The sequence below is a fragment of the Bubalus kerabau genome, chromosome X, assembly GCF_029407905.1.
Source record: "Bubalus kerabau isolate K-KA32 ecotype Philippines breed swamp buffalo chromosome X, PCC_UOA_SB_1v2, whole genome shotgun sequence".
Lineage (NCBI taxonomy): Eukaryota > Metazoa > Chordata > Mammalia > Artiodactyla > Bovidae > Bubalus > Bubalus kerabau.
This window is the reverse complement of record NC_073647.1, coordinates 41,743,973-41,759,067: the sequence shown is the minus strand read 5'-3', so window position 1 is coordinate 41,759,067 and position 15,095 is coordinate 41,743,973. Positions and strand designations below refer to the sequence as shown.

Sequence of the window (15,095 nt, the reverse complement as noted above, 5' to 3'; positions counted from 1 at the left end):
TGATCTTCAAAGATCTTGAATTTGGAGTGGTTTCTATACTCTGAATGAGGATTAGGTGATACATCGGCCCCAGAAAGTTCCGAACACAAGATGAGAGCTCAGTAAATACAGTACCTACTCAATGTTTTTGGAGAAGGAAATAGCAACCCACTCCACTGTTCCTGCCTGGAAAATCCCATGGACAGAGGAGTCTGGTAGGCTACAGTTCATGGGGTCACAAAGACTCAGACATGACTGAGCCATTGAGCACTCAGTGTTTTAGAGGGCAAAAAGAGAAAGGGTTTATAATTTAACACTCACCATCAGAGAAAAGCTTATATGTGCACTTTTTCCTACCTGACTAGTCAGAGCAGGGGTCAGCAAACTGTAAAGAGCCAGATAAGAATATTTTTGGTTTGGTGGTTTGCACAGTCTCAATTCTGTCACTGTAACACAAATGGAGCTACAGATGATTTGGGAACAAATGAGTGTAGCTGTGTGCCATAAAACTTCTTTTATGGACACTGAAATTTGAATTTAATATAATTTTTACATCTCATGAAATAGTCTTCTCTTGAATTTTTTCCCCACCACTTGCCAAACTCTGCACCAATCACACATAATGATAATCTGTACCTATCTGTGTTCATCCTGAGTTGTAAACGCCTCTAGACCTCCACTTTTCCAACAAGGCTGAACATTCTTTCCAATGTATGCCCCCACAAATGATTGTGTGTTAATTCTCATATACAAGATCAAGCCAATATCTGGTCAAAGGCAATGCAGTTAGTATCAACCAGAGCAATGTGGTAATATTTCACATGTGGCATGAGTCAGAAGACTCTTGAGAGTCCCTTGGACAGCAAGGAGATCAAATAAGTCAGTCCTAAAGAAAACCAACCCTGAATATTCATTGGAAGGACTGATGGTGAAGCTGAAGCTCCAATACTTTGGCAACTTGATGTGAAGAGCCGACTCACTGGAAAAGACCCTGATGCTGGGAGAGATTAAGGGCAGGAGGAAAAGGGGATGATGGAGGATGAGATGGTTGGATGGCATCATCTGCACAACGGACATGAGCTTGAGCAAACTCAGGGAGATGTTGAAGGACAGGGAAGTCTGGCATGCTGCAGTCCATGGGGTCACAGAGTCAGACACGATTTAGCAACTGAACAACACAAGTCAGCAGAGACGGACACCTTGCTCAGTTACAACACAAGAGCCCTTCAGTCCTGATGCTCCACTAGGGTCTTATTAAGCCTCCAGGCTGGGTTCCTGAAAGGATTGCTTTCTAGGACGCACTCAATTTACTTGTCTATTAATTCAAAAAACGCATATCAAACCCTAACCCTACTTCGGGTCACAGTGCATTATGTCTGACTGAGACATATTAGAAACGGAAAGAGGACTGCCATACACAAAACTTTTTAAAGCCTTGTTTCTGCTTTGCCATCAGGCAGCGTAATTGAACCATTCTCTGAGCTGAGATTCTTGTCCCTGAGCTGAGGTCTTGAAGAAGCCTCTCTCTTTTTTTTTTTTTTTTTTTAAATTTTATTTTATTTTTAAACTTTACATAATTGTATTAGTTTTGCCAAATATCAATATAGAACAGTCTTATGGACTCTGTGAGAGAGGGAGAGGGTGGGAAGATTTGGGAGAAGCCTCTCTTTTTAGAGTCCTCAGATGGTTATAGCTAGGCAACTGAATTAGGTAGCAGGTATTAGGTACCAAACACAATAAGACACTCAGACTCACACTGAGAGTGGTATCTTACTTAATTAGAAGACAATTTTAAACACCTACCAGTTGGTTGTGATTTAGGCTTATTATTAGACAGATTATTCTTAGACAGATTCAAATATATTTAAAAATAAAATATTGTTTTATGTTCTATTAGTAATCCTTTGGCTCTTCTACTTTTCCTGTTTTCTCTTTACAATATTCCTTAAAGTGCTAGACATTAGATACAGTCTGTACTGTGAATTAACCAGAACTCATAAAAAAAATGCAATTATCTGTAGGGTAGAATTCTCACAAGGAATAGACAGAAAACTGGTCCTACTTCCAGGCCATTAGAGTATGATTAAATGCAGTCCTGTATGTTGCCAATGGGCTGTCTTCTGCATGCAAAGATGGAGCTTGGGATTCACTTCCTATTGGGCAGGCTTGAACTTGGAGATGTTTGTCCCACTGAGGGCCAGATTTACACTCCTCTAGTCCCTGCCCCATCCCTTGTGACCTAGGGCATGCATCTGCCTGTGGGTGGGCTGGAGAAAGGGGTACAGTCGGACTGTGGGAAAGAAGATCATTAATGGCCCACTGAGGGACTCAAGTTCTGGCCTTGGCCTCATTAGCACCATCCTTTAATCCACGGAGCTTGCCTACCACAGGCTCGCAGTAGAGAAGCCTTCCAGGCATAGACAGAAAAGAAATCAGGCTGCAGAGACGATTTCACCCCCTATCAAACAACCAGACAACAATTGGGCTACTAAAAATGCTCCCATAGACAACTACAGCAAAATACATCTCCAGACCACAGATAGCCCTCCAGAGGCTATAAAAAACTGATAAGGAATATTCTGAGGCCTCAGAAAACAAAATTTAAACACAAAGTACAAAACAAAACATTTTGGAAAAATGAATTGGAACTTACATTTAATGGTGTGCTAAACACAACCCTGGTGATTTGGAAAAGTTAATTACTTTTACAAAACACAAGCAGTCCTCTTGTCATTGGCATTAGCTGATCCATTCTCCCAGAAACTATTAAAAATCCAATGTACTCCCAACTATATAACTATATATATTCAACCCTATCAATAGTAACATTAAATGTGAATGGATTCAACAATCTAGCCAAAAGGCAGAGACTGCCAGACTAGGGGCAAAAACAAGATTTAACTATATGCCATCCACAGGAGACACACTATATTAAAAGCTACAAATTAAAAAAATAAATCAATGCACTTCTATTTCTGCGTTTGGTATCTACTGTAGTGGAAGTTGGCTGACATAAATTAACACGTTGTAGTTCCTAGAGATGTGATGTTACTTGACCCGTAGTAACCCAGCAAATAGAGCAGGTCTTCCCTAGCCCACATGCTGGTGGACTGGTATGCATCATAACATGGTAATCAGATGTCATGAAGCCAAATGACAAGACAGACATCTTTAATTGCAAAGTCTCCCTTCTGGAGGAGACAGGATGTACTATATTTAAAAGACTGCTGTGTGGCTTGTTTATAATTTAAGAGTGTCTCATAAAATGCCTTGGAAATAGCTCTCTGTTAGCTAGAAAAGCCTTCAGTTAAATATATTTTTATGAGCTTTTCATTAACAGAGTGCCGAGGCCTTGATGCCGAGGTGCCAAAGCTCCCCACGTGGCTGGAAATCACTTGGCACATTTTCAGTCACTTACGTCTCTGTCATAGGTCCAAGGTTTGCAATTAAAAATGTAATCTTTTTAGCATGTGCAAAACCCAAAGGCTTGAAGTACTATGCATTGAATATGATTATAATAGTATTTGGCAGCTATTCATGGATGGCACATATTAATTTATGTAAACCAGGCATAACTTGGAGCACTTCCTCATCAGGACCACAGGAAAAATTGAAAAGCTGGTCCCTGCTCATTGAAGGTTTTTCTTTTCCTTGCTTGTTTTGGTTTTTGTTTTTAAATCGTCACGAATAGAGATGAACTCAAAATCAAGGTCTCTTTTATGACCTTTTTCACATGCTTGGAGTCCCATTCAAATTAACATTTCCAACTAATAAAAAAAATAACTTACTTCACAGGATTATTCTTAGGTTTTGCCTTTTCAACAGCCTGTGAACAGAAGAAAAAAATGCAATTAGACAACATTAGCAGGCATAATCTTTGCAACTAGTTACCAAAACAATAAGCAATATAAAATGCTCTTCAGAAACATGAGGAGTTAACCGAGGCAGGCTGCTGGAGATAAGCAGACTGGAGGTGCAGAAAGCAATTTCCGTCTCCTGGGGAGCATGGTTACCAGTCCAAGTACAGCTTTCAGACACAGGAAAGCATAGCCACAGTTGCCTGGGAAGTTCAGCAGTGCCCATGCGAGTGGGCCCTTAGGCTCATGACTCCTTCCTCCTCTTCTCATCTTTTCCTTCCATGTTTTTTAAACCTGAGCCCTCTGCTTCTGGAAAAGAGATCATGAAGAACTCCCCCACTCTACTCCATCCTTTCATGTTCTGGAAAACAGCTAATTTCAAAAAGGACCACATTGCCGTCCACATGCTGAGACTCAGGTCCATCCTTCCTCCTGACGCCCCTAAATTTTCTGGATGGTTTGCCTTTCTATTTGGTCTGACCATCTGTTGATCACTGTAAAGGGACTGATGACTTACAGAGATCTTGTCTCTTGGGTAAAAGAGGACAGAGACTCTGGTTTATTGTTTCTTTTTTTCTGTTTGTGTGTTTTCAGCTCAAATAAATTGAGATGTATACCCACTAAGGAGAGACCAGGTGTTTGAAATGGACCTGTGAACTTTGTTTATGCTTGACTTAAGACTGAAATTTTAGAATGAAAACTATAAGCTCTCTGTGTCTGTCTGTATGTTTATATGTCTGTAATTCAGAAGAGTCTTTCCCTCTAATTATGTGAATATGTAATATTTTCCTACCTCTGGATAATACTAACCAATTAGATTTTAAATCCCTTACACTAAAGGAGCTCTATTGTGATTGACTTAGAGATAAGAGATAAGTATTCATATAATTGGCCATTCCCAATACTTCAGAGGGGCTTCCCAGGTGATTCAGTTGGTAAAGAATCTGCCTGCAATGAAGGAGACAGATGCCGGTTTGATCCCTGGGCCAGGAAGATCCCCTGAAGGAGTAAATGGCAACCCACTCTAGTATTCTTGCCTGGAAAATCCCATGGACAGAGGAGTCTGGCAGGCACAGTCCATGGAGTCACAAAGACTCAGACATGACTGAGTGACCCAGCATGCAGGCACACACACCATATTTCAGAAATATCCTCCTCCTCCACATGCACCTGCTTGGCTTATGACAGGATGGGGAGGGAAGCACAGAGAGAATGGTCATGGGTACATCTGGGGATTTTTAGATCTAGGATGGGAAACTCTATACCCTGTATTGCTCCAGCCACCTTGCTGCACCTGCTTGGTGATAGAAAGGCCAAAGTACCCATTTCTAAAATCATTTTTATTAGCAGATACCACAAAAAGGCAAGAGCTGACAGACAGCTCCGATCAATTTCCTTCCATGGAACCTTTAAGAAAACACACACCAAATCATCGAAATGAGGAAATCTCTGGGCCTCTCGGCCTGCATCCCTTAGACATGGAGCCTGGTCCCACTTTATTGCTGAACCCATTGATCTGTGTACAGTCCATTTATCATTCATGAAAAGAGCTAGTGATCTTCACAGTATATTAGAAGAAACAACTCAGATCATCTGTCAACAGCCCTCTTATTTCTGTTTCCCTCTCCACAGGGATTGCATCTCCTTCGATTCTTCTGGAATTAAAATGTTGCTAAGCAACACAGCTGGGGGTGCTGATGGCAGAATGGCTACAGTCTATCAAACTGTTTAAGCACCTGGAGGGTTTTAGTGATGATTTTTTTCATACTTCTGTAGCATAATTGTATAATCAGAACCAAACTTGTACTCCCCCAGATTCTTTTAGACTGTAGAAATAACATTCAGAATGGTAAGCATTGAAGCAGTGGTTCGCCAACCTCGGGGTTCTTCAGACCCTTTTAAAAGGTATACACTTGGAGACCTTTATATTTGTGAACCCTGGAGTGGGTGATGGCTAAGAGATGAAGAGAATACTGTTACAAATTCGAAGGCAGAAGCAACCATGTGTAACAGAGACGATTTATAATCTAACATTGGATTGACATTCTGAGTGACCAGTGCATAAGCATATCGAAATTTTCAATCCATAACAACAACCCAATGCACTTGGAAGCAATTTGTTTGAAATCGATGAAATATTTCCTCAGTTTAGACATTATTGTTGGAAATCCAAGTCCTTTTCTTCCATTAAGTCTCAGATTCTATTGTTAGATAAATATCCATTAATATTTGGGTACTTTTTCTTCCCTGGTGGCTCAGAGGGTAAAGAATCTGCCTGCAATGCAGGAGACCCAGGTTTAATCCCTGGGTCAGGAAGATCTCTTGGAGAAGGAAATGGCAACCCATTCCAGTATTCTTGCTGGAGAATTCCATGGACAGAGGAGTCTGGTGGCTACAGTCCATGGGGTTGCAAAGAGTCAGACATGACTGAGCGACAAACACTTTCACTTTTCACTTTGGCTTGATAGGCAAAAGTTATTTTCTCACCATCTGTGCCTGAGGTTGAATTTTCACAAATGGTGGAATCACAAGAAAGTGAGGGAATGAGGTAACAGGTGAAAATGAGGAAACAAGGACAGTGTCTGGCTGGCCCGTCATCTCTTACAAGTGTTTAGGATATGAATGCCTATCTCTGAGCAATCCCTTAAAGGGTGCTGAAAGGAAGAACCAGTGTCTGGCAAGGAGTAGGGGCAAGACCCTGACTATCACTACAGATTGTAGCCAGGCTGCATACCCACATCTGCCTTTTCTACCACCTTTTCTCCCCGACTCCCAGCTTGTGTAATAAGACATGGCAGTGGGCTGAAGACAAGCCATTGTGGGAATCACATGAATCTACTTTTCCAAATCCCTTAAAATCCAAACTAATCTGTTCCTGAAGAAGAAAGGTTACCATGGAATAATGGGCATAGGGTTCCAGTGGTTTTCCTTTTTTATTACTATTATTTTGGCTGTGCCACGGGGCATTCAGGATCTTAGTTCCCTGACCTGGGATGGAACCTGTGCTCCCTGCAGTGGACTGTCAGGGAAGTCCCTGTGGTTTCCTTTTAAAGCAAGCTGGATGTGATGGGCTGAGCATGCCACTGGCAGGAGATGGGAAGGAGAAAAATCAAAGTGACATTGCTTAACCTAGCTTTGATTCAGTGACACGCTTTTGAAAATGTCCTCTCTTCTCTGTGCATCAGGACTTTCAATTAGACCCAGTTATTTCCCTCTGATCAGGAGGTACATAATCATGTTCAAGGCCAGTCTCTTTCAAACATATGTCTTTTTATACAGCCATTATAGGAAAATAACTTCATTCAAATTAATTTTTTCTGGGTTGCTTGGCTATTGATGGAAAATATCTATGCTCAGAGGTTTTCTTTTTTTTCCCCTTTGGTATTTAACCCAAGATCATTTCAGAGTCCCCACAGCTCTAGTCAGATGCTCTCCTGTCATCTTCCCATGTGCTCATCTCCAAACGATATGGTTGCAGGGAATGTCTTCCAGGCACGAGAAACAGCTCATCAATTGCGTTCTCCACTTTCACTGTATTTTGACTTTGTTTTATATATAATATAAGGAATTCTTAAGAGACTACAAAGAAAAATTAAGTGAATTATTTGTGTGCAAAATATACATTAATACTTTAAGGCAAATAAAAATACTTTAAGGGAAAATAATTAAGTCTACAAAATATACAAGGAGAAAATTCCTCTTTTGAAATCTTGGGACAGGAAAAGACAATCCCAAGTTCCAGATACATGTTTGGGAATGTGAGACGGTGCAAAAGGAGGGAAGTCAAAGTGAAATGATACAGCGTTAAGTCAGTGAGCATTAAGAGGGTTACATATTGGGATTACAGCTAATTTTGAGTTTAAAAACATACATTAAAGTAATTTAAACTGATTGGAAAATGGAGGTTAGATAGTTAACACTTACGCTGCTTTAATTTGTAATGTCTATATGCTTTTTTTTTAATTTTATTTTATTTTTAAACTTTACATAATTGTATTAGTTTTGCCAAATATCAAAATGAATCCGCCACAGGTATACATGTGTTCCCCATCCCGAACCCTCCCCCCTCCTCCCTCTCCATTCCATCCCTCTGGGTCGTCCCAGTGCACCAGCCCCAAGCATCCAGTATCATGCATCGAACCTGGACTGGCAACTCGTTTCATACATGATATTTTACATGTTTCAATGCCATTCTCCCAAATCTTCCTACCCTCTCCCTCTCTCACAGAGTCCATAAGACTGTTCTATATGCTTTTTAAAACCTATATTCTACTTATTTGGTGTCATGTTTCCCCAACATGATACTTATCTTTCCATCAAGGAAGTTCTAGCCTAAGATAGGATGATAAATTAAGATGTTAAAAACCATAGTCCAATACGGTGCAATGAGAGGCAATGAGCTATATGTGGAAAGAATGCTGTGCTAGAAATCCACAAACCTGGGTTCTATTACCAGGTTTGCCATTTCCTAATCATGACATTTCCATCATCATGACATTGGTGATGCAGTTAACACCAGTGAACCTCAGTTTCCTCATTTTAAAAATGAAGACCATCATTCCTGCCCTGTCTACACCAAGAGTGGTTGTGAGTAGCCAACATCAATGACAGTGTTCTAGAAAACACAGCATACTAAGCAAAAAGGTGCATCTTGATTGTGACTGCATTCCACATAGGTATTGGTGCATGTATTTTTATTTTAACTGAACGGAATTTTTATTTTAATTGTTGATTTATAATGTTGTCTTAGTTTCAGGTGGACAGTAAGGTGGTTCGGATATATATTATTTTCAGATATTTTTCCATTATAGTTTATTACAGGATATTGCATAGAGTTCCCTGTGCTACACAGCAGGTCCTTGTTGTTTACCTATTTTATATCCAGCAGTGTCTAACTGGGTCTAATTGAAAGTCCTGATGCACAGAGAAGAGAGGACATTTTCAAAAGCGTGTGCATGTTCATCTCAAACTCCTTATTTATTCCTCCCACGGATTCATATATATTTTACAGCCAGAGAGTTGATAGGCTTTCTGACCACTGACCAGGTTGCAGTATCAAATCTATGCAGTTAATCCAACTAGGATTATAGAAGCCATTCTGCTCCTCTCTCCATATCAGTAGTAGTTCTGGGGTGAACAGAATGCTTCTGTCTGCAAAGTCCTACTTGAGAAAGACTTTGATGTGTTTAGATCCTGCCAGACCTAGCCCAGCAGGAGAGAGGGCCCTCTACCTTCACACAGGCCTCCGAACCTCGCTGGGGTTCGTGTTGGTGGTAGAGAGGTCAAGACACCTGAGATGCTGTGGAGGCACAAGTGCATGCCACTCTCCTCACTCTCTCTTCCCCTACAAGGAAGCCTAGGAAGCATCATTCTTTTCTGGGTGACCCCTCCTTTAGCTGTCCCTCCTCTCATGGGCTTCCCTGGCAGCTCAGTTGGTAAAGAATCCACCTGCAATGCAGGAGACCCCAGTTCAATTCCTGGGTCAGGAAGATCCACTGGAGAAGGGATAGGCTACCCACTCCAGTCTTTTTGGGCTTCCCTGGTGGCTCAGCTGGTGAGCTCAGCTGGTAAAGAATCTGTCTGTAAAGAGGGAGACCTGGGTTCGATCCCTGGGTTGGGAAGATCTCCCGGAGAAGGGAAAGGCTACCCACTCCAGGATTCTGGCCTGGAGATTTCCATGGACTGTATAGTCCATGGGGTCGCAAACAGTCAGTCATGACTGAGCAACGTTCACTTCCTTTCCTTTCATACCTTACTCCATCAGGAAGGCTCTTTGCTTTTGCACTACTAACATTTGACCCTGAGGTTGGGAAGCTCCAGGGATGAACTTCCTCCATGATATAGGAGCTCAAGAAATTATATTCCCAGGGAGAAGAACTTGTCTCCTTCCAAAGGAGTGCTCATGAGCTAATTCTTCCATCATTACCAGTGTTGTACTCTTGGTGGTATCCTGCTAAGCAGCAAATTTATTTCCTCAGGAGGAATGATGTGGCTAAGGACATGCTTAAGCTGCTCCCTCATTAAATCTAACTTCCTAAAAAGAACGGCCTTGTCTCTCTGTGAGGTAGGGAATCCTTTTGCTGCACCAAAGCTGAAGTGACTCAAGGACCACTCTGAATTACATGAACCATCAAATGTAGTTCTCATGAAAAAACAGAGAAAATGAAAGAAAAAGGAAGGAAGGAAGGTGGCTCTCTATTGAGTCCCATCCTCCTGTGTAGACAGAACATCATATTTGTTTAGGGAGACAAATCTACCTAGAAAGCACTTAGGAAACTTGCTAGTCATCTGCTATATACTGATTGAACTTTGTCAAAATTCTTTGGTAAGGTAATCCTGCCCTAGTTATTAATATCATGCTGTGTTATTCTAGTTCAATAGACATGTATATTATATTCACAAAAATATTTAGAGGATCTTTTGGGGCTTTTAAGAAGCATGACCTGAACATTTATATCCAGACTTATGCCATTATACCCCCTGAGACTGACAGAAAACAAACTCAGTGCAGTATGTTTCCTGTTCGTCAAAAGTGAGCACGCAGAAGGCCTAGAGCGATTGAAGCCATGGATTCATTTTGCAAGGCTACAGAGTTGGGGACTGCTTATCTTCTTAATCAATAAGCATACTGTCAGTCAAGCATAAAATGTGATTCTATTACTATTGCTCTACATGCCTTTTACATTCCCTGTTTATATGTTGTTTTTTTTTTTACTAGCAGATACACCCAAGTTGTGTCTATATATTACATTTCTTGATTAAAAAATGAAAAGTCAACCATTCAGATAATTTCAAATAACTGGATATTATACTTCATGGAAAAAAGGGAGACGAGCAGTCAACTGCATTGGTTTTCTGTTTCTATGTTTTATCTTTAACTTTTCATGGGGCTGCTCTGCGAGACCTAGCCATACTTTTATCTAATGGCATGTGTTGGTAAATTGAATTGATTGCCTAAGTTCAAAAGAGAAACTCCTCTATGAACAAATGAACTCACCATTAGGGTATTCAGATGGTTAAAAATCAATACCTACAGAATTGGTTAAATCAATTAAAGAGACATATCCTGAGAGCACTTGCCCAAATATAAAAATGATTTGCTTAATTACAGCATTTGAATAGAGTTCACTGGAATGAGTGAAACAGCAAGAGGCTTATATCATATCCTATAGGCTGAGTTATCAGCTGGCAGCACACACACACAGCCAGGACTGCAGCTGAAGAGGAGAAAATGGCACTCAGCATTTCACAACACCTGGATGCCTGCCTGAATTTCTGACACTACACCCAGGTATGGCAACACATCTTCCCTAGCTTTGGAGTATCGGGCTTCTCTCATTTTAATTTAATCCATTAAAAAAAACCATTTAATTATTTGTTTACTTTTGGCTTGCTGGGTCTTCATTGCTTTGCAGGCCTTCTCTAGTTGCAATGAGTGGGGGCTACTCTCTAGTTGTGGTGCTTGGGCTTCTCACTTCAGGGGCTTCTCTTGTTGTGGAGCACACACCCTAGGCACTCAGGCTTCAAAACTTGCAGTTCCCAGGGTCTAGAACCCAGGCTCAGTAGTTGCGGCTCATGGGATTATTTGCTCTGCAGCATGTGCAATCCTCCTGGACCAGGGATTGAACCTGTGTCTCTCCTGCCTTGGCAGGTGGGTTCATTACCACTCAGCCATTGGGGAAGCCCTAAATCATTGTTTTTGATGCATATATAAGGCAGGCCTGTGCTGGACATGATGGGTGCAGGATTCTAATTTTGACAGGCAGATACTGGAAGAAATTTGCTTCAGGTGTCTGGCACCTAATAGCCACTCAATAAACACAGACTGGGTAAAATATCTGGGTCTGATTGTGGAGTCTGAGAGCCTGACTGCTCTGGGTATGAGACAGTGCCGGTAGGTAACCAGCTCTGTGCAGAGGAGAAAAGAGCAAAAGCTGGGCTCCAGAATCACATGTATCTGGATCCATCCTGCAACTGCCCACGAGGCTTGACTTCACACCCCAGTGAAGAGGGAGTGCAGAGCAGACTGGACAGTGTACATGTCCATTCCTTCTTCACTCTTCCTGCAACTATAGTCTCACTGGAGACCTCTTATTTCTCATCAGGACAATAGCTCTGGCCTCTTCTTTGGGCCACTGGTCTCCCTATTGTTACCCCATTGTATGCTCCCCTTTGATCATGAATCCTTCATGGCTTCCCAAGTCTCATTGAATTCTTGATCATCTTCACCCTCTCATGACCGTGCCAACACCAGTTGAATAGAGGCCTTATAGCGGGTCCTACCTGTCCTTACATGTGTATTTCACCAACAGGGCAACCTGCAGGAGTTTTTTTTGAGCATCTTGTCCAAAGATGATGTGATAACAGAATTTGGAAGTGCCAGCATTCCATGAAAGCTTGCTCCCTCCAGGCTAGCTCTTTTGCTGGATATAAAACCCTTCAGTAAGATTCACTTGTCAACTGGAAATTTTGTTTATAACTCAAGTTTTGGTATACTGTAACTTCATGAAAAATGCACTATCTTTGGTGAAGAAGCACATTTAACTCCTGAGTCATCTATTGACACTAATCATTCTCTAAGTGGAGTAAATATGGAGACACGAGGCAGAGCATCTCAGTGTTGGCTTCTTTATTCTCCATATTAGAAGGGCCAAGGTAAGTGGCATTTGATTACTCTGTTCTCCTGAGGTTTGTGGATTTGAAAATTCAATTTTATTTCCCCTAGCCAATCGAAGCCCTCTCGCCCTGATACTAAGGAGGCCCCCCTCACAAAATGACCTGTGTCCTTTGCTGGGAGACAATCAAGACCTAATAGAGGCTCTCTTCTTACTATGTGTGACTAGGGAAATGGGAAGCATATTTTTAGTGTATAGAGGTACTCAATAATATGTTTTCCAAAACCTACATGGGAGTGAGTACTGATGATGCATTTTCAGTACTAGCATACTAGCCTGTTCAGGGTTTCTGTCCCTTTAGAGTGTATTCTTTTTTTTATTATAAATTTATTTATTTTAATTGGAGGCCAATTACTTTACAATATTTATTCTACTCTGGGCAAGATGCTACAGCCATTTTTATTATCAATCTATATTATAAAACCCAGTAATGTTTCCACTCGAGTTTCTCCTTTATTCTCATACTATGACCACACTCACAATACTCTGACACCAGATGTGTGTGGGCTCATCCCATACCAAGTACATTTCTGCAACGCCAGCTTGGTATTATACCATGTAACTCAATTCTGACACTGTCTATCTGGAGAATCACATACAACCAGTTAAGGGCTCAGTCTCATGAGACTGCCTCCCCCCGCCTCAGATACCAGTTGCCAGCCCAAGTTGTCACCTGTGCTTCTGACCAATTGGCTTAGACACCAGAGGTTCCAATAGCCCCCTCTTTGGGTTTGATTAATTTGCTAGAGTGGCTCAGAGAACACAGGGAAACAGTGACTTATGTTTACCAGTTCATTAAAGGATATGGCAAAGGATACAGATGAACAGAGAGATGAAGAGAGACATAGGGTGAAGTCTAGGAGGATCCCACAGGTAGGAGCTTCTGTCCCTCCGGCACTGGGGCATGTCACACTTCATGTACATGGATGTGTTCATACACCTGGAAAGTCTCTGAACCCCACTGTTGTTGTTTAGTTGCTCAGTTGTGTTAGAGTCTTTGTGACCCCATGGACTGTAGCCCACCAGGTTCCTCTGTCTATGGGATTACCCCAGCAAGAATACTGGAATGGGTTGTGATTTCCTCCACCAAAGGATCTTCCAAATCCAGGGATTGAACCCATGTCTCTTATATCTCCTGCACTGCAGGTGGATTTTTTACCGCTGAGCCACAGGGAAGCCCTCTGAATCCCACACTATTGGGATTTTTTGTAGGCTCCCTTATATAGACGTGAGTGACTTCTGACTCTGTTTCTAGCCCCTTTCCCCTCTGTAGAGAATGGAAGGGTAGGGCTGGAAATTCCAAGCTTCCAATCATGGCTTGGCCTCTTTGGTGACCACAGTCGAGGAGCCCACACAGTCATCTCATTAGAATAAAAGACGTCCCTATCACCCAGAGAGCAAATATTAGAACAAAAGATGCTCCTATTGGTCTTATTACTTAAGAAATTACAAGGAATTCAGGAGCTCTGTACCGGGAACCTGGGGCAGAGACCACTATGTATTAATATATTTTCTATTACCTCACAGTACAACTGACTTCTCCATGCCTCAGTGTCCTTGTTGGCTGGAGTAAGGACTCTCCATGACCATTTTAAGGTCTGGTATGCTATATTTTAATATACAAAACTATTCTATTCCAATATATATACACACACATATACATACATGTATGATTCAGGGATAAATATGGAATCTCTGTTATGGAGTTCATCTCTATTAGCAAGAAATAAGATCTATCAGCAAATTTATAAATGTTTATATCTAATGCTTCAGAGATTCCTGGGAACTCCTTCATGACACATAGGCTACATCATGCCATACATTTTGGAAAGGCCTGCTGTCCTTACCTGCCCATCCCCTTGAATTTTGAATCCTTAACCTGGGATTGATAGCTAATCTCAAATTTGGATACGTGTTCTGTGTGTTTACAATGCTTATGCTCTTTGCTCTTGCTAAATAAATAGAAAAAATAAATACACCTGCTTAAGAAGAAGACAGATTCTGCTTTCCATTCACGACAAGGTGCTTGGGTGTTTGCAGCCTGCCTACTAGATTTTCCAGCAGATGGCATATATTTGGGGGGACAGAATAAACCATTCCTAGGCCCTAAACCAAAGCCCCAGTACACTTTTCCAAGCCAGCAGCTAAATTTCAAAATCTTACATTGTCAGTGTGACCAAAAGTTTTATTACTGGAGGCATTCATACCACTCTAATAGATGCTAGAACCACCAAAACTTAGGTACACATGGTACACTGCCTGGGGGTTGGTAGCTGATGACTAAGACCGAACATTCAGGCTCCAGCCATGGATTCGGGACCCAGCTGGGGCAATGAAGGGGCCTAAGGAAAAGAGCCGGAGAAGGCAATGGCACCCCACTCCAGTACTCTTGCCTAGAAAATCCCATGGATGGAGGAGCCTGGTAGGCTGCAGTCCATGGGGTCGCTGAGTCGGACACGACTGAGTGACTTCACTTTCACTTTTCACTTTCATGCATTGGAGAAGGAAATGGCAACCAACTCCGGTGTTCTTGCCTGGAGAATCCCAGGGATGGGGAAGCCTGGTGGGCTGCCGACTATGGGGT

General features: G+C 41.7%; 1 protein-coding gene across 1 annotated transcript in view; it reads right to left on the bottom strand.

Moving 5' to 3' along the window:
- The window catches only part of AFF2 (ALF transcription elongation factor 2), a 357,949-nt gene that overhangs the window by 92,973 nt on the left and 249,881 nt on the right, over positions 1-15,095 (bottom strand). Inside the window, exon 8 of the mRNA XM_055564516.1 lies at positions 3,768-3,805. Coding sequence (XP_055420491.1) covers positions 3,768-3,805 — 38 coding nt within the window. The remainder of the gene's footprint in view (positions 1-3,767; positions 3,806-15,095) is intronic.